The 19,216-nt window shown below is 38.8% G+C and overlaps 1 protein-coding gene across 1 annotated transcript in view; it reads left to right on the forward strand.

Moving 5' to 3' along the window:
• Positions 1–3,005: 3,005 nt before the first annotated feature.
• atp1b3b (ATPase Na+/K+ transporting subunit beta 3b) overlaps positions 3,006–19,216 on the forward strand; it is a 43,754-nt gene continuing 27,543 nt past the window's right edge. Inside the window, exon 1 of the mRNA XM_055195681.2 lies at positions 3,006–3,282. Within this exon, the coding sequence (XP_055051656.2) occupies positions 3,177–3,282 (106 nt within the window). The 5' untranslated portion in view covers positions 3,006–3,176. The remainder of the gene's footprint in view (positions 3,283–19,216) is intronic.

Raw genomic sequence — 19,216 nt, forward strand, 5'->3', positions numbered from 1 at the left:
TTCGCCTTTACTTGTTTCTTTTTTTTATATACAACATTTTTAAAACTCTAAATGTTAACTCTTGTTACATGTATAATAAAATTATATCATACATGAATCAAGAAAACCTTCCACGTGAAACTGGGGATTTTTTTTGCATAAGGAGAGGTTGGTGTAACTAAGAACAGTTATTAATGTTAGTTAAACGGTATACAATTAAACTGAGATCCTCATTTTTATTTATACATTTTTCTTCCTTCTGTTCAAAGAAAATAAAGTTTTTTTTTTTTAATGGAAAGTACAAGAAATCAAGTGCAGCGTAGCTTAAAGTGTTACTTCACTCCAAAATTACAATTTTATCATATATCACTTACACTTGTGTTATTCCAAAACCCATTCAATTCCTTCAGTCCTTCAATTGTCTTCAAAACACATTTTTAGATATTTTTGATAAAAACCACGAGGCTTGTGACTGTCCCTTGTGACTGCAGTTTAATTTTCACAATTCTTTTGCCAAAAAAGGTCCATGTACCATCAATAGTTCAATAGTAATATTAAGCAACATGATTTTATTCAACAATTTATTCTCCTCTTGGTCGTTCAGCACGCGTTTAAGAGCAGACCACGGCGCATGCTGTTGACGTCACCTGCTGACGTACTTGCCAACTTTGTATTTTTTTCTCTTTTTTTATTTAAACCATTATGCAAACATTGTAAACAATACTTAAACAGCCCATATAAGTACTGCCATATTGTTGTATAAAATCGTTTGTTTTGTTTTCTTTGCACACAAAAGTGTTCTCGTTGCTTCATAATATTATTATTGAACTATTGATGGCACGTGGACCTTTTTGCCGATGTAAAAGTATTTTCATCAATATCAGCAGGGGTGTAATTTCCACTAGGGACAGGGGGTACCCCCCACTTTTTTAAAATCCCATTTGTGCCCCCCTACTTTCAAAGTTGTTTGTCATGTAACAGCATGTCGTCATGAGGGAGCGGGCCGTGCCGCACAAGCCCTGAAAAGTGAAGCCAAGTTGAAAAGTGTATGGTGCATTCCTTTGCGGCCCCCCAAATAAAATTTGTGACAAAAAACTGTTCTAAACTCAACATTTTACTAAAACACCTATTAAATTATACAAAAAAGTAGTGCTTTTGGTTAGTAGCCTTATTTTTTTATGTTTAATTACACAGAATTCATGATAAATTAATGTATTTTATAAAATGTCATAAAACTGGGCCCCCCCTGGCACCAACTGGCGGCCCCCCCGGAGGAGTTAGCTACACTCTGTTTGTTTGAAAACAGCTCAAACATCAACAAAAAGCCACACAGATTCGCTTAGAGCGCCTTTAATGCTATAAAAACAGTGGTGTCACGTCATGATCGACAGCTGTGATATCGTGTGAAATGCGCATTCTGCGAGAGCAAGGGTGGGGCCTTGCTTTCACGGCTTTACTTCCTGCTCACTACTGCGCAGGACTGGTCCCGAAATTGCTACTGCGCAGACTCAAGACCCAAGATGTCAGCGTCGTATCGGGACACTGGCGGCTTCACTTTTTACCGAGGGAAGAGAGAGAACGGGCGTCATCAGTCTTTTTTACAGTCTATAAGCGGGACTGAGAGTCTGCCTTAACTTACGTACCTTAGGCACCTATTGGCCTTCTTACAAGATGTAATTTAAGTCTAAGATGTGTCTGTGAAGTTTCAGCTCAAAACACCCCACATTTTTATAGGATGTCCAACTGTCTCTATTTGAGTGGGAGCAAAAACGGTCTGTACCTTTAAATGCAAATGAGCTACAGCTCCTCACTTCCTTACAAACAGACTGTGTGCGCTTTTAGTTAAAATAGACCTGATTAATACAGTCTGAGACAATAGTATCTAATGGACAGAGTACAACTCGCTAAGAGTGGAAACTATGGTAATGCAGGACTGTAAAGTGGGTGGGGCTTTATCAATGTGACCTCACTAATTAGCCTGCTTCGGTTTAATGGGGATTAAAAAACGAGCAAAGCTCGTATGGTTTTTATCGTAGGGTTATTGTGTTCACACACTGACAATTCACATTATGTCCAAACACCTTGTAAAAGTGGGTTTTGCATAATACATGCCCTTTAACTCAATTATGTTCTGGATTTTTATCGCATGTATTACATACGTTTAGTCCCCCGTATGTAAATGCAAGAAAGGGGATTCAAATCGGTGTGTCACCCCCACACTTCTCAAACCAAAGTTACACCCTTGGCCTTGAATTTCAGGATGTGTAAAGTTGCGTTTTATAGCTATATATACAATTTATAAATTGGACATTTTATAGTTGTGCTGTTTCATGCAAACTCATTTAGAGTTATGACTTCCCTGGTGAAAAAAACTATAAAACCATTACAGAAAATTCTAATGGTTTATTGGGAATTTTATTGGTTCTAATGGAATATGGCCCAAAACACAATACAGTGTATTGTTTTTTGTTGGTCCCTAATGGTATGTATTGGTTTTATGTACTGGTTCTAATGGAATATTGCCCAAAACACACTACAGTGTAGTGGTTTTAATGGTAAAAGCTAATGGTTCCTACTGGTATTTTAATGGAAATCATTAGAATTTTCTGTAATGGTTTTGTTTTTTTCAGCAGGGTTATTCAGTTCTGTAGCCTACATATTTTTGCATGCATATATTACTAACATGTAAAAGAGATTTTATTTTTTTATATAGCATTTCATAATGAATCAGTAAACGGGTTTCTGTTGTAAATGAACGCAACTAGTTCGACAGCATGTCCCGCTATAGGCGGAAATGCAGCTCAGTAGCTTTATGTATTCAACACTAGGCACGTGCCTATAGTAATCGATTTAATAAAAATAAAAATAAAACAGTAAAATGAGCTTCAGTCTCTCTTTTATTAACACATTTGCGAGTTATACAAACTACGAGTGTTTTTGGTGTATCTTCTTGTGTAAATTATGTCTAACTCTCATCATTTAGATGAGGCTCTTGGAAATTGTTCTGCCGCCGCACTGCGCATGCGCGTCAAACGCCGCTAGTGAACAGCCAGCCAGACCGCCGGACGACTGCTGCAGTCTAGAGTAGCGTGGACGGACCGCACACTTCATTTACTTCCCAACGCAAAGGTATCAACGCTTCTTTGATTCGTCTCTACCCATCGTCCTCAAACTGGTTTATACATCCCTTTCAAAGCATGGCCAACAAAGAGGAGAAAGCTGACGAGAAAAAGACGACTTGGAAAGATACGATCTACAACCCGCGGACAGGGGAATTCATCGGGCGCACCGCGAGTAGTTGGGGTAAGTCGTCGTTATTAAGTCCCCGTAGTAACCAATGCTTATAATCCTCCAAAATATATTAAACTATAACACGTGTGTGTGGCAATTCAATAAATGCCAACAGATCTGCAGCGTTTCACTGAATTCATGCAATAACGGTCCTGGTTATTTTAATGCTCTGTTGCATTACCAAATGGTTTATCGTAGACATGTAACCTGAGGTAAAAGCCAAATAACGGCACTCGCTTTCATGTCTATGTAGTGTCGATTATAATGTGGCATTATGTGCAATTCAGCGTGCGTATTAAACATTGCGTGTTCTCTCAGTATCTGTGTCAAGCAAGTCATTTAAATGGTTCTGGCAATATTTAATAAGGGCATTACCAAATTTACCTCTAAAAGCACCCGGCGATCGATCGTATTTAATGTCCTTCTTTGAAGAAATGTGCAGTCAGCTTAACCGAACCTGCTTTAAAATGCTTTTAGACGATATTTATTGATATGTGGCTCAATATATTAACAAGTCTGCGTCTGATTCCTCTTCATACTGCAGTGGTCATTTGTGAGATGAGGGGAAATCATTACCGTCATTACGATTCTGAATCTTAACAGATCTTGAATGCAATGGGATTTTAGCGATTAGTCGCACTTATCGTACAGTTGTACACGAGGCTTTGGGTCTATGAATAGCTGTTCATGTATATCGCCTTGCTATCTCACGACAGGCCACTCACATTCAATGAGAATTGATGCGTGGCGGTATTTAATTTGTGCGTTAAATGAAATAAGCGATTCGCGTCGGTTTGTTTGAACGCTCGATAAATCACCGCTTATGCAGTCTGCACCTGCGGTGTTTGATTCATTATCATTTCAAATATTCCTCGCTAATGAACACAACGACAGATACCGCGGTAAATGCTTGTTGGAAATGTTGTTACATTAAAATGAGTCGCGGCGGTAAAAGTGTCAATGCACCCGTTCTTTGAGAATGCTTCAGCTGTCAATCATTCTCGGCCTCGGTGACGTAGCATCCGCATTCATTGGATATGCAAATGAGCATTGCTTTGGTGGATGAGAGGAAATTTCCACATCCCTTGACACAATCGGTTCATGATGGTGGTGATGGGATGAGGAGGTTGTAAAAAAGATGCATGAGTAATGTCTTCGGAGCACTTGAAAGTATTACACTATTTGAATGTCTTAAATATTTAGGTCTTATAAAGATATATCTTTATAATAGTGTCCATAATTATTAATGGGGGTTGGGAGCAATTTCTTAAAAACCCAGTTGCTTGGTAACCAGCTTTGCATGGAACTATTTCCTAGCATGTCGGTCATACGATCGGCCCGGCCATGTTCATAATGCTAAACTCTGCGGTTCCTCTTCTTCATCGGGATGGGTGTTCCTTGATGCATGAGCTCGACGCCTCCACTCCCCTCCTTTCTGTCTTCCTCCCTTTCCTCTCAAGGTCAAACCGGATCTTCGCAGGCTCCTGTAGCTAGAGGCCTTCTGAAAGCTGATGTGAAATTCAAATATAACAATCTGTATTATGACACAATGTACATGCATGCTAATTTATAGTTGCGCTTGTGTTTAATTTACAAAATAAGAGTCCAGTTATTGTGTTAACCTGTGTTTGTTCCTCTCTAGGCCTGTGTTTTTATGTGTCATGCACTGCCTGTAGTAGTGGTTGATCAATATCTAAATATTAATTATTATTATTATTATTATTATTATTATTAATATACTGTTTATTTACTTCTGTTAATAAGCAAATTGGACAAGGTTGTATGCATAAGGACATTTCTTGATGGCGTGTTTAAAAATAGTTTACTGTGTGATGATGTAGCAATTCGTGAAGTAAAGAAATGGAAATGGAGTTTGAGGCTTTTAGTCTGCGTATGTTAGCTTTGAGACTGTATGCTAATAAAATGTATCAAATTAACTTCTAGCAGTTATTGAGATTTAACATTTACAGTCTGTCAAAACAGACTAAATGTATTGACGACTCGTCTTGCGTATATAGGCCCATAGATGTTTTTGTCCTAAAATGGGAGCGCATCGCAATTTCTCCTGTCTCCGTCTAGCAATAACAGTTAGCAAATGATTCAAGGCTGTGACGTTCTGTAAACCAAAGGTTATTAGCTTTTAAAGGGGTCATATTATGAGATTTTTCTAAAGATGTAAAATAAGTCTTTGGTGTCCACAGAGTGCGTATGTGAAGTTTTAGCTTAAAATAGATAATTTATTATAACATGCAAAAATGTGTCATTTTTGGGTGTGTCCTTTAAAATGCAAATGAGCTGATGAAATGCAAAAACTGATCTCCAGGATGGTGGTTTGTTGAAATTGAACCTTAATTTTGCTGTAATTTTTTTTCTCTTTCTTTCTCACTGCACTAAATGACTGTGGTTGAATAGTGCAGATTAAGGGTGGTATTATTGTAATTGGACTTGCTGTCTACGTCACCAAACAGGCGAAATCTGAATCACCTAATTTTTTTTACATGCTTGCAGAGAATCGTTTCCCAAAACAAAGTTACTGGGTGAAAGTTACTCACATTGGCTATGTTTAAATGCACAAAATTTTGTCAATCCGATTGAATTTAATACGATTGAAAGTTAAGACAATACAGTTTAAATGTTCGTTTACAAATTATAAAGAATCCGAACAGAAAATCTGCGAAAGTGCACAGCCAGGGTTGCCAGATTTGCGTATCAAAACCATCTAAATGGACATTTAAAACTTGCCCAAAAGCATCCCAATGACTATTCACAGCCCAAATACCAAAAACTAATGAATGAAATACTTTCATCTTTAACCCACAGAAAAAACAACAACTGGTGGAAACAGTTTAAACAGTAGCCCAAATCTAAACTCGACAAAAAAGCAGAGGACTTGGCAACGCCTCGCTGCGGACAGCATCTCTCGTCGAGTTCAGGCTTTATCTCTGGATTAAAGTCAAAGCGGAGTTGGAGAAAGTTGTTCTTAAGTAGTTTTCAGATATAGGGAATGAAAACACACTTTTCAAAAGGCACAATGCTATTTTATTGCTTAAAGTAGCCTAATGATGTAAAAGTACATACAAACGTGGCAGAATGTACAGCGCGTGACCCCATTAACGTTACCTTATTAATGCGTGATGCGATTGCCTTGCTGTTGCGTGTGACGAGAATCATGTGATATAAGAGGTTAAAATAAGACGTGAACCTGAGCACAAATGTTCTGCGCATGAGCACAATGTATTTTTTCATACGATTGAGAAAATACTACAATTCACGCGTTTACATGCATACTTTTCTCCTGCTGATCGGATCACAAATCGGAGTACACCACCGTTCGTCCTCAATCGTATTGATTAAGGTGTTTACATGAAGGCTTTTCAATACGATTGAGCCATCAATACAATTACAAACTGATTATTTGTTTGCATGTAAACGTATCTATTGTCTAGGTTGATAGAAGTACTGGGGACCCAATTATAGCAATTGAACATGAAAAAAGTCAGATTTTCATGCTATGACCCCTTTAAGTAAAGAGAGGATGAGCCTTTCCTCATGTGTATATGAAGCCATTTCACGGGTTCTTCAGTCATCTGAAATGTATCTGCATCATGCATCCAAACCTGTGACCTGGTAATTGAAAAAAGTACACACAAGAGAATTCGTCATTGCTTCTGGTCTGCTCTTACATTTCCCTAGAGAACGATGAGGAGAAACAGAGTGATGGAGGAAGGATGGGTTGTGAAGAGATAAAAGGATCAGGCTCGAGTTAAACGACAGATCCGGCTCTTCGAAACATCTGCACCCTGATGCATGTCCGTATGGATTAGCACAGATTAACGCTTCTCAATCTAGTGTTGATTTTAGCAGGATTAGCGATCAGGCTAATCTGTCTCGGCTTCTCACGCAGTTGCACTGAATCTGTGATGGGATAGAGGGCTCTGAGTCGAGCTTCTCAAACAGCTTGTAGGATCCCAGGACATATTTACCATGGCCAGTTTAAACTGATGAAAAGGAGCGTTGTTTTTCAGATAGGAGACCGGCTATGTGGCACAGTGGCAGTGATGAATTTATATGAGCGACAATGACCTATTTTCTGTGTTTCATCAATGAATTTTCCTGCTCCTGTTTGTCCTTTTAACAGAGCCTGGAAATGTGATTAAAGCATGAGTTAAACAAGTTTGGCTTGTAACTGAGGTACAGCTGAGTTGCTTTTCATTCACATAAAGTGGTATAAGGTGCTATGGGAAAGCCATTTTCCAAATTCTTGAAATAGTTCACAGTAAACTGATAATTCTGACGCAGTCTCACCCTTATGCATTCTAAACCTATATGCTTAAGTTGCTTTCATGCTGTTTGAATTTTTAAAATTCTCTTCTGACTTACATTTTTTTCATACATAGCTCATAGTTACCATGGCTGTCAAGATGATTGATTTTGATCAAGACAAGATTAACAAGCGCAATAAAAGTGTCATGTCTTACACTTTTCATTGGCTTACAGATGGTAAATGGACTGCAATTATATAGCGCTTTTTACAGACCAATGGCCGTCCAAAGCGCAAAGTTTTTGCCTCACATTCACCCATTCACCCACACATTCATACAGTGATGGCGGTGTCAGCCATGCAAGGCGCCATCCAGCTCGTTGGGAGTGGCTGGGATTAGGTGTCTTGCTCAAGGACACCTCGACACTTGGTCAGATGGAGCCGGGAATTGAACCACCAACCTTCCGATTTTTAGACAACCTACATGAACCACTGATCCACTGCCGCCTTAAGATGCTGTCACTTTGTTATTGTATGTAAAAGAGCTTCATGAAAATTCTGTACAATTCTCATGTTTGTTGTACAGAAAAAATCCATTCAGATTCTAAAGGAAATAGTGGATTTTAATTATCTTTGAGTGAACTATTCCTAATACATGGTGATGGACCCTCTTCCCAGTGACTGGCTTGGATCCATTTTGTCCTCCATGGTGAACAACGGGTGGGAATTGGCATCTTGCCTCATTTAATCGGATAATGTTCGAAACCCATTAGAGAAATCTTGTAGAGTAATTTTTTAAGCTTTCTGGCTTAGGCCTGTGACACACTGGACGATTCTTGGGAGACCACAGACATGAGGACAGTTTGAAGAGATTTTTCAGGCGACATGCCTGATAATAACGTTTTTACAGTGACACGAGATCTCACGGAAACACGAGATCAAACATGACTTGAGGAATAAAAACAAATGTTCGATATTTCTTGCATGACACATACATACGTGACGCATTAATACTCATCTTTCATGTCATGTTTGTGGGTGTCGTCTTTCAGCTATAAAAGCATGCAACATCCGGTTGATGCTTGTTCGTTTTCTTTGGCTTTTGTGGCTGTGCTGTTGGAGGCAGCCCGATCAAGAGATGGAATTTGGTATTGTGGATCCTCTGAAGCAATTATGAGACACAAAAAAATCACAATGACACCACACACCAAAGGATGTGCTTTTTTTTTTTTTACAAAAAATCAGTTGTGACAAGCCAGCAAAACGGGCCAAGCCCTCCTCCGATCGCCGGTCCAGAATCTTCACGGCCATTTGTAGCTCAATGACAATGCAACATTTTGGAAGAACTACATTTGCTGAACTCCTGTTGTCTTTTCCATAGACTCAATAATTGTACCTGAGCTATACTAAGAGGTCAGAAAATCAGAGATTTAAGATGGGATTTTATTGACAGGGGCCAATAAGCAATCACCTCTTGGATCATAGCATCAACATACTCAAGTGATGCACTAAGAAACAACACCCTGGCAACAACTCGCCCTACAAAATTCATGCGAATACATTTCAGATCTTCTAATGAGGGCAGAGAAAGTGTATCTGATGGTGCTAGCACGAGCGTGTGAATGAATTAGCACCAGCCTGAGGGAATCGGTCTCTTTGTGTTTGGCCTGGAGGAGGGATTCTGGCAGTTAGGAAATTCATACTGGGAGACTCAGCTGTTCTCGGGCACTTCTTCCTCACACCATCACTTGTGTTCATCCTCTCTCCCCCCATATCGACTTGTGTATGTAAACATTTATTACACTTTGTAGAAAATGTCAAGATATTTGTCATACATCATTATTTATTGCTATTTAGCCCTAAGGGATTGCAATGTATCTGTACTATACACTAAACATAAAGGCTGCATCCGGAACTGCTTACTTCCATACTATATAGTAGGGGAAGCAAGTAGTTTGCCTGAATTCATAGTATTCAAAAAACAGTAGGCGAAAGGTACCTTTACTCGCCAATGAGACCCACGGGAGAGGAGATATACAATGAAGAAGACAACAGAGGGGCGTTGTTTCATAAAAAATGCTAGAAAACAGTAATGCAACTCAATTCAAATGCATATATATATATATATACACCAGCAGCGGTAGAGGCGTCAAGCGCGAGTGATTGCAATGTTAAGTCAATGTGAAGACCCGTTGACCTGCGCCTGGAGGTCTCGCGGCACGAATTAGTCATTTAGCGAGGCGCGGTAGACACGAATCCGCCTCATTCGCGCATCTAGTTCACGCGAATGGCGCGAATTGAGCATCTGGGGTGGTGCGTGCGAATGCTGTTTTTTGTGCATTTTGTGTTTGACGCGAATTTGCGGCCGACACTCGAGTTGAAAAATTTTAACTTTGGCGGAATTTTGCGCCACATTAACCAATCAGGAGCCTGCTTGCTGCTGTGGCGGTAGCCCCGCCCGTACTCACTCATTCAACATGAAGGAATGCTTGATATTGTCCGTAAGCAGTCACCCGGAGCTATACGACACGCGTTCTTATTTCTATAGAGGCAGGAATAAAAAGGACCTCGCTTGGAAGAGTGTCAGTGAGAACGTCGGGCAACCTGGTAAGTTGTAAATACACATTTCACTTTTGAGTCACGTGACGTTTATCGACCCACGCCATTTATTTTCCCCCTATGGTAAGGTTACCAAATACAAATTGGTAACTCTTTCGATAAATGCACAATCAACGTCAGTCATCTTGCAAACAGACAACCGCATAGCACTTGCCCCTCCCACAAGAAGCGGATTTTGCCTCTGACGCGCGTCAAATGCTTGCTTTTTCCGCGCGTGTACTTCGCTCTAGACGTACAAATGCATTCAAATTGTTCAAGTGGCAAACTAGGCGCGGTAAACGTGATTTTGACGCCTCAAACGTGGTTGGTGTAAACGCAGCATTATGATGAAATGTGTCACGTAATGTATATCAACATGGCGGGTGTAGTATGTCTGAATTCATTCATAAGACTCAAAGACTCACAATATTGTAATATCGCATACAGGCATATATCAATGTATTATATTACAGTTTTATAACAGTTTTGTTATAACAAATCTCATTGAATGAGGGGCTGAAAAATGATTGCAACAGCACTGTGCTGCCTTACTTTTGTTGTATTGTATTACCCCACCGTGGTAAAACGATACAATGATAAAATGATACGACAGTAGTCCCATACGCAAGGGTTTTTGGGCTTTGTCTTTTAACCTGTTGTATAAAACAATGTCATACTTGCATAAATGCATGTCAGCATGCCAAGATTTTAAGCTGAATTACAGATGCCACTTTGCCGATTTTTCACTACTTTTTATGTAAGTGGAGAACCTAAAACCCCCTTAACCATGCTAAAGTCTGCCATTGTTTGGGTAAATAAGTAGTCTATCAACTCATTGGCTAAACCAGTAGTTGACATGTCGGGGTGCTCAGACAAACAGAGCAGTGTTTGAAAGCATCACAGAGTCGCAGTGTTTACAACCTTCAAGTCAGCCTATGAATGGCTCGGTTATAGCCTCAGATTACACTGAGATGAGCGGTGTTTTCGTAGATGGGGTTTTTTACCAAAAAATTGCGTATTAGCTTAAATTGAAGTTAATTGTAACATAAATGACAAATAATATTGTTCATCATTAGCCTAACTGTATGTGATCTTGTGGATATATAGACTTGTTGCATTACACTAAATTGAGTGATGTGCAGTCATAGGTGTGTATTATAGCTTTTCATGGGAATGTGATGCTTTTTGAGATTTGTAATGGATTGTTTTTGTACGAACAGACCAATACCTGATGCTCACACAGTTCTGATTAAGTTTAGTTAAAGGTCATCTGAGAATATCAAATGCAGTAGTAACATTGAATGCATACTTAATGTTCAGCACCTCTGAGATATTGGGTTAAATGTGCATAAGGTTTCTAATTAGTTAAGTCTGATCAAATGTTTAAATGTTGTCCGAGGCATACTGTTGAGTCATTGAAAGTGATTAAATAATGTTTTCACAGGTAGTAATTTAAAAGAAGAATCGTGTGCTTCCCTATTCAACTATTTTTTGTCTTTACACAAAAAGCTTTACATTTGAATAAAGCCGACACAAAATCAAGCATTTATGTCGCCGAAATCCTGTGGGTACTGTAAAATACCATATTAAAGGCAGCACTTCTGTCTTTACAATTAGTTGTGCTTGTTTATGTGAACTCTTGTAGTTAAAGTTCTAGTATGTAGCTCAGGAGTATCAACTTGCAGAAAAACAGATGGGAGGTTCTCTCACATTGTAAGCCACGGTACGGTACCCTAAATTACCCCCACAACACCACCAGACTGGACCCTAGTGTGACTCCACACATCCTCACCCCCAACTCCTGCACAGAAGTATTTTTAACCCAGCGTAAATGAACAGCGCAGTGAAGTATCTGCTACTTAAGTGGGTTAGATTTCTCAACAGCTGAGAGAAGCCCAAGAGACTTTCCTTCTGGAGTTTTATTGTCTTGGGCCTTTTATTGTGTAAAAGGGTTTTAAAGGGGAAATTACTGTTAAACTGGCTTAATGCAGTTTATACAGTGTACTTCTGCAGAATTACTCGAGTTTTAAATGATCAATGAAATTAAAAAGAAAAGCACCACCAGCAATACCAACAGTGCTGAATTAAATTGCAAAAATCATTTTGTATTCATTCTTACTGCTGCTTTTGCCGAGAGTTGCAAAGGGGCGGAACGTTTTCTGGAAGATTCCATTGGAACCTAATCTGGGGAATTTTGGAAAAAGTCCAAAATGGAAACCTAAAGGCAATTTATGGGAATTATTTGGAAACTTAGGCAAAATTAATATAGATTAAGCCATATACATACATAAATAAACATTTTGTTGCATGCAAGGTAATAGAAATTTTTAAAATGACGTTTAAAAAGAAAAGAAAAAATACCCCAAACGTTTAAAAGGTTTTAAAAGTGTGTATTGTTACAAAAGATTTTTATTTTAAATAAATTGTTCTTTGCTATAATAGATCTGTTTTTCTTTTACTTTTTATACATCAAAAGTCCTGATACTTGCACTCATCAAGCCTGGATTATTTGATCAGAAATCATTCTAGTAAGCAGTGTGCTCAGTGCATGTGATTTTTGCAAGATTTCCTTGTTAAATGCAACTTTGAGATTTTTTTTAAACTCCTAGTTTATTCTGATTAATTCCCATGGAAAGTTTTCAGCCATGAAAATTCACAGAATGGCCCTGTCCCAAATGGCACACTCCGAACTTGTGGACTTCCTCTAGAGTCCACACTTTGTTGACATCATCTAGTGCAGACCTTGGGGACCCATGACACCAGTCGTATTGTGGGACATACTCGAGCTTCACGTCAGACATAGAAAGAGAAGTTGCTCATTACTGTGAACTCCTCCCATCCGTTATCTAATTGCTCTTTCCCAAGGTCTTCTGGGTTGGTAAAGTGTGTGAAACCGCATCAATGGTGCAAAGGGGGCGCTGATAAGGACACTTCAGAGCGTAAAGATATGTACAGATGGGACACCCTACAGACTCGTAGACTAAGCGAGCATGCGCAATTTAAGGCCACGAGACTGAAAGTCCACATGAAGTGTGCCATTTGGGAGAGGACCAATTTTGCAACTCTACTTCTGCCGCAACCCCTTTGACCAAACAAACCCCTTGCCCCTCGAAACCGAGTGAAGGGGAAGGGGTAAGACAGATCGTTCGTCTAAAAAATGAGACACCACTCGATTACCGTTTGCGTCACCTTCCCTTGCCGCTAACTGGCTGCTACGTAAACAGTAGGGGTGTAACGGTACGTGTATTCGAACCGGACCGTTTCGGTTCAGGGCTTTCGGCACGGTGCACACGTGCACCGAAAGGCCGAATGCATTTTGTGTGCGCCTGTGCGGAACATAATACGTGCGTTTCCGCACGAACATATTAAGTGGCGGAAGTCTCCTCGTTCAGCGCAAGTCTTCTGTCAAACATATAACATAATTCGGCCCGCAGAAAGATTTTTATTTACTTAATTGTATATCCGTTTGATTATTGATGTAAACGTTTACGTGTCGTATCTAAAAGCGCATGTTAAACGCATGTCAACGCGCTGCTTTGTTCTTTCAAAAGTGAGTGAGAGGTTGCGCGTCTTTCGTTGCTACGCATTCATGAGACGTGCTTTCTGTGACAGCGAGAATAAGGAATGCGTGATCAGATTTTTCATCTGCACCTCACGTCAATCATATTGTCACAATGCGATCAGCTGGTCGGGACACGGAAGAGCTGTAACCCGGGGTTACTCAGCTGTTACTCAGCTGCGGAGGGGTTCGTTAGTAAAGTCACAGGCAGCTTACATTGACAACACAAGCAAAGAATAGGAGAAACGTGCAAAAGATCATGGCTATGCATGCAACTCACTAATCTCAAAATGAGTGTATAATAAGTATATCATCATGTTGCTTGCTATGCAGTTACACATAGAGCAGTAATATTATTTTTATACAGAGATGGTACATAGCCAATTCAATACTGTGAGGTAAACAATCCAAATAAATCAAAACAGAAAATTTTTGGTGGCAAAAATGTAGGCTAATTGTTCATAAATGTATTCAGGAATTGAATTTGTTAGTTCAAGGTTTTAGTAGAAAAAGTTTAAGAGAAGGTTAAGAAAAGAGTTACCTTCTGTTATAAAATAATGTAAAAAAGAACTTTGCAGTAGTATTTTATTTATTATTTTTTCATTTTATATATATTTTATCTGTTATATTTTAATAAAGTGTTTAAAAAAGTGTAAACAAATTGTAAAAAAAAGTTTAAAGTAATAAACAACCTGCAGTTTAATGTTTGCATTTTTCCCTTACTGTACCGAAAATGAACCGAACCGTGGCTTCAAAACCGGGGTTCGCACCGAACCGTGATTTTTGCGTACCGTTACACCCCTAGTAAACAGATACGCGTTGACACAAACTAAGAAGATGCCGTCGTCTCAGGTAGTGGTATCGATTGCCTGAGCTGAGCTCAACAAATAGTGCATAACTTAGCTGCTAGCTAGCACCTTAACTAGCGATTCAAAACAAAAACATTACAATTAAAACCGCTTGAATATTTTATTAAAAGTATCATAAAACATGAGTGTCATAATATAATCTCAATTAAACTGCTGAAAATAACGTTACTTTCATTTGTGCGACTTCTTGACAGTTAGATGTTCAGCCATAAAAAATCTTGATACCGGCTCTTCTGAGAAATTCCTACATTAATGTTTACCCCTCTCTTTCAAGTTTGGTCCTTATCACACTTCGTTTCAAGGGCTATGTATCCCTACGCCTTGGCCCTAGCCCTTGATCAAACTGAGAATTGAGACGCCACTTCACCTCACATGAACGCGCAAAACCGAGGGGTAGGGTAAGGGGAAGAGGTAAGACAGAGAAATGAGACGCACCCTAAAGCTGATAGGTTGATCCAGTAGATGTGTGGGCACTGAAACAACTCGATGTGGATGAGGTAAAACTTTTAATGGGCCAGTAAGGAAATATTAAAAATGTCCTTATAATGGCCACCATTGCATCTATAAATTCATCATGATGCTCTAGAATAGAGTCATCATAAGGGGATTTAGGCCCTCAAAGTCCGGACCTCAACCCAATTGAGCAAGTTTGAGGCGAGTTGGAAAATAAACTGCACTTGTACATTCAAAGGAAACCTTTTGGCTTGAGTTGCAGAGGGGATGAGATAACACTACTGATAAAGATCTGAGAAAATATATTGACAATATGCCAGAGATATGTGCTGCCATTGCTGCAAAAGGTGGACATGCCAAATATTAAAGTTAAAAGTGAATAAAAACAGTACGACTGACTTCATCTGATATTTGTTGTGCTCAGAGCAACTATCATTATGAAATCATATTTTGGAGGCAAAAAGGTCAGTATTTTCAGATCTGTCAAATAATTTTAGCCACTGCTGTAAAATGTATTGTGTAGTTGAACACACATCAGTTGTTTGTAGAGTGTTGTTGGTATTGACCCAGTGAGATCAGAAACACAATTTAAGAGCCATTAGCAAGAGCAAAGATGGAGCGAGAGAGATGATGAGTGGCTTTCTGACAGTGATGGCTGGCTACTTATCACAGCAATGATAATCCTATCTCACTTACTGAGTACAGAGTAGGATCTCTTTGTAAGTATTTTCCAATTGCCCAGTAGCGTCCTCAGAAGTGGACGGGGTATTTCCCTCACAGGGTATTTTTTGCCAACTCATGGGAGTATCGAATTTGTGAGGAATGCTTGTGTTTGGTCTGAAGGGAACTTAAAATGTAGCCATTGGTAAATGGGTACAACCTACAGTCAAATTTTTGATGCAACAACAAATGTGGAGAAATATCGTTTCTCTTGAGTATTTGCACCTCTGCTCATCGGCAGGTTTCAAGCTCAATATCAGTCTAAATGACATCAGACCCTGACAATCACTAGAAATGTAAATGTGTCCTGGTTTCAAATCAATTAAATCCTCAGAGACTATGTGTCGTCTGTTGAATAATGAGCAGAAAATGAAACCTGTTGGTTTGCGTGTGCAAATTAATTTGCTGACAAATCAGATTGCAACATGTCTGGTTGCCATGACGATAACTTCACATCCTTCACATCTGCTGCTCTTCACGTCCTCTCAATCTCAATTCAGAGATTAAGAGATGGTCACTGTAAGTGTCCATTCTTCAATTAGTTTTGGTTTTAAAAATCTATTTTAAGAATTGTTACTGCAGGACTATTTAAAGCAAAGAGCATGTAAAAAATGCTCATAGTTGCTTAGCTACAAAAGACGGCACGGGAGCTTGACCTTGGGCTGCGTTTACATGCGTTTTAGGCTGCATTTTTCCCCCAAATGTGACCAAAGGCTGTCAAGTCTTGAATATACAAACCATTATAAAAGTATACAACAAGTCATCTGAAGAACAGACCAAATGGAAGTAATTATTGGCAGAAAAACCATAACTTTTATATCTTATAAAAACATTAGGGTGTGCCGTATCGGATTGGATGAAAAATATGAGATACAGAAGTACTTAATAGCATTTGTCTTTGACAAATGAGACGCTTCAATGAATCAATGTTGGTCTTTTACTTATTTCAAGCAACAGTATAGCTTCAGTGAATGTGAAATAAAGCGCCTAGCAGCATGTTTTGTCCAATATTTTTATTATTAAGTTTATAAATTACTTTAGATTACATGTCATTTTCATACATGACAATTTCTCCAACAGATATTCATGATTATTGTTCATTTGCATGTCTTCATGACTGATTCAGCAGGAGAATATTATGACAGCGAACAGAAATACAAAGTGTGTGTGTGTACCTGGTAATTATCACGTTGTGGGGACCAATTGCCCCCACAAAGATAGGAATACCCGTGTTTTTGTGACCTAAATGTCCCCATGAGAAAACAAGCTTATAAATCAAACTAAATTATGTTTCTTAAAAATGTGAAGTAGTAGAAGGGTTTCTGTGATGGTTGGGGTTAGGGAATGGGGTAGGTAAGGGGAATAAAATATACAGTTTATACAGTATAAAATTAATTACGTCTATGGAATGTCCCCACAAAACATGGAAACCAGAATGTGTGTGTGTGTGTGTGTGTGTGTGTGTGTGTGTTCATCTCCTCAGGCCAGTGCTGTGCCATCACTAAAGTGTCCTCCCCCAGATATTATTTATAGTTAAAGTCTACCTCAGAGACATCATAGCAAAGAAGAAATGCTTCTAAAATAAACCAACCCCACTCCACCATACTCTCTCAATGGATCTCTCACGCTCTTACACACAGAACATTTTATTTTTACCGTGTTTTTATGTTTCTTTGCTGCTATTTATATTCCTCTCTCTCCACCCTATAAGTGCCAATAGTATTGTTGTGAGATTGAATGTGTAATGGGAAAAGAATGGTATTCCCGGAGTTGCATTAGAGACTACATTATCAATAATATGGTATGAATAATGATAGTCATTCAGCACAATGATGAACTATATATCAATGTCCATGTTGTTGCTGTCTTATCCCATCACAATACTGTCATGTATCGTGTTTAATGTTTTTTCTTTTCCATTTCTTTTTCTATTCCCAAACCCTTATTGACGAGTTTTGTTGTCCCCTACAATTTTAATGATACCTTGCTATACAATGACATTTTCTGACGTACTGCGATATTGTCATCTGTTACCACCATGGTACATTGAGTTGCAAAATTCTGGGAATTTTAGAAACTTTCCATGGGAATATATGGAAATTGTGGCACACAGATGAAGATAAGTCAGGTGTCAAGGAAGCTTATGTTTGTATGTGATACAGTTTGTATAAATTACAAAAAAAGTACGAATTATTTTGTTTAATTCCTTAAGTTTACAACTCGGAATATTACCAAAATTCCCATGCTTTGCAACCCTAGTGGTACCGCTACAGTAGCTTTCATTTGTTTTTATAAACTCCATCTCTGATACACAGCAGATCGAATCTTTCCTAATAAAAAGGAATAGTGATAGTTCACCCAAAAATGAAAACTACCCCATGGTTTACTACCCCCCCCCCCCCAATCTGTCCTCGATGTATACGGTTATATTTTTTCAGACAAAAACAATCGGAGTTATATTATAAAAATGTCCTGGATCTTCTAAGCTTTATAATGGTAGTAAATGGTGCTTCTGATATGAAGCCCAAAACAGTCTATCCATCCTTTACAGAAGTAAACCACATGGCTCTTGGGGGTTAATTAAGGCCTTCTAAGGGTAATCAATACGATTTTGTAAGAAAAATATTAGGGATGAGCAGATAAATCGGCTGATGATGCTTGCTATGCGTCTCAATGTATTACAGTGAAATGCCGCTACATCCAAAAGACAGAGGGCGCTCTCGTGTAGAAACTCAATATGTGCTGCAGAAGAAGAACCATTACACACGCGTCTACAGGAAAAAGCTGTACATAATATCGGTTGTGCTATTCAGAATTGTTATCGGACCGGTATTACAAGTACCGCCATTACAAGTACCGCCATTTATCACCCCCCAAATCAATATTTAAAACCTTACAATCTCAAATAAATAGCTTCCGGTAATGACGCGCGCGTTCACGAGAGCATGCTTTTTCATCATATTCTCATTATTATATTAATGGAGATTTTGTCTCACAAATGTTCCACCTAATTTGTCATAAATGGAGTGCAAGACCTAGGGAAACATTTCATGTCCTTGGGAACATTTTGGATAATTGAAAACCCATTGAGCCAAAACATTTAAATATCTATGTGTACTGCAAAGAATAGTTTACCAGCCCTGTTTTTATTTCAATTATTATCATTTAGCTGTTACATTCTTCATTTCATTATTCACCTCAACCTCGATTTCCAGGTATACTTTTTCCCCATGTGTGTGTAAGTGTGGTTTATAATGTCAAGGCTATTTGACAGCACAAAATTATACAACATTTCGATCACAAACGTATTTGTCTTTTCCTTTGCTGCGTCTGAAATCGGTACTGTGACAGTTAGTACTGAATTAGATGAAGTACTTACTGCTTTATTGTTAAAAAAAAAGTATATTCTGTATAGTATGTGTAGGTGCAGTATATACATTTAGGACATACTGCATCGCCATGTTTTCATTGTCATGACCCATTTGA

Source organism: Misgurnus anguillicaudatus, chromosome 24 (assembly GCF_027580225.2).
Source record: "Misgurnus anguillicaudatus chromosome 24, ASM2758022v2, whole genome shotgun sequence".
Classification (NCBI taxonomy): Eukaryota; Metazoa; Chordata; class Actinopteri; order Cypriniformes; family Cobitidae; genus Misgurnus; species Misgurnus anguillicaudatus.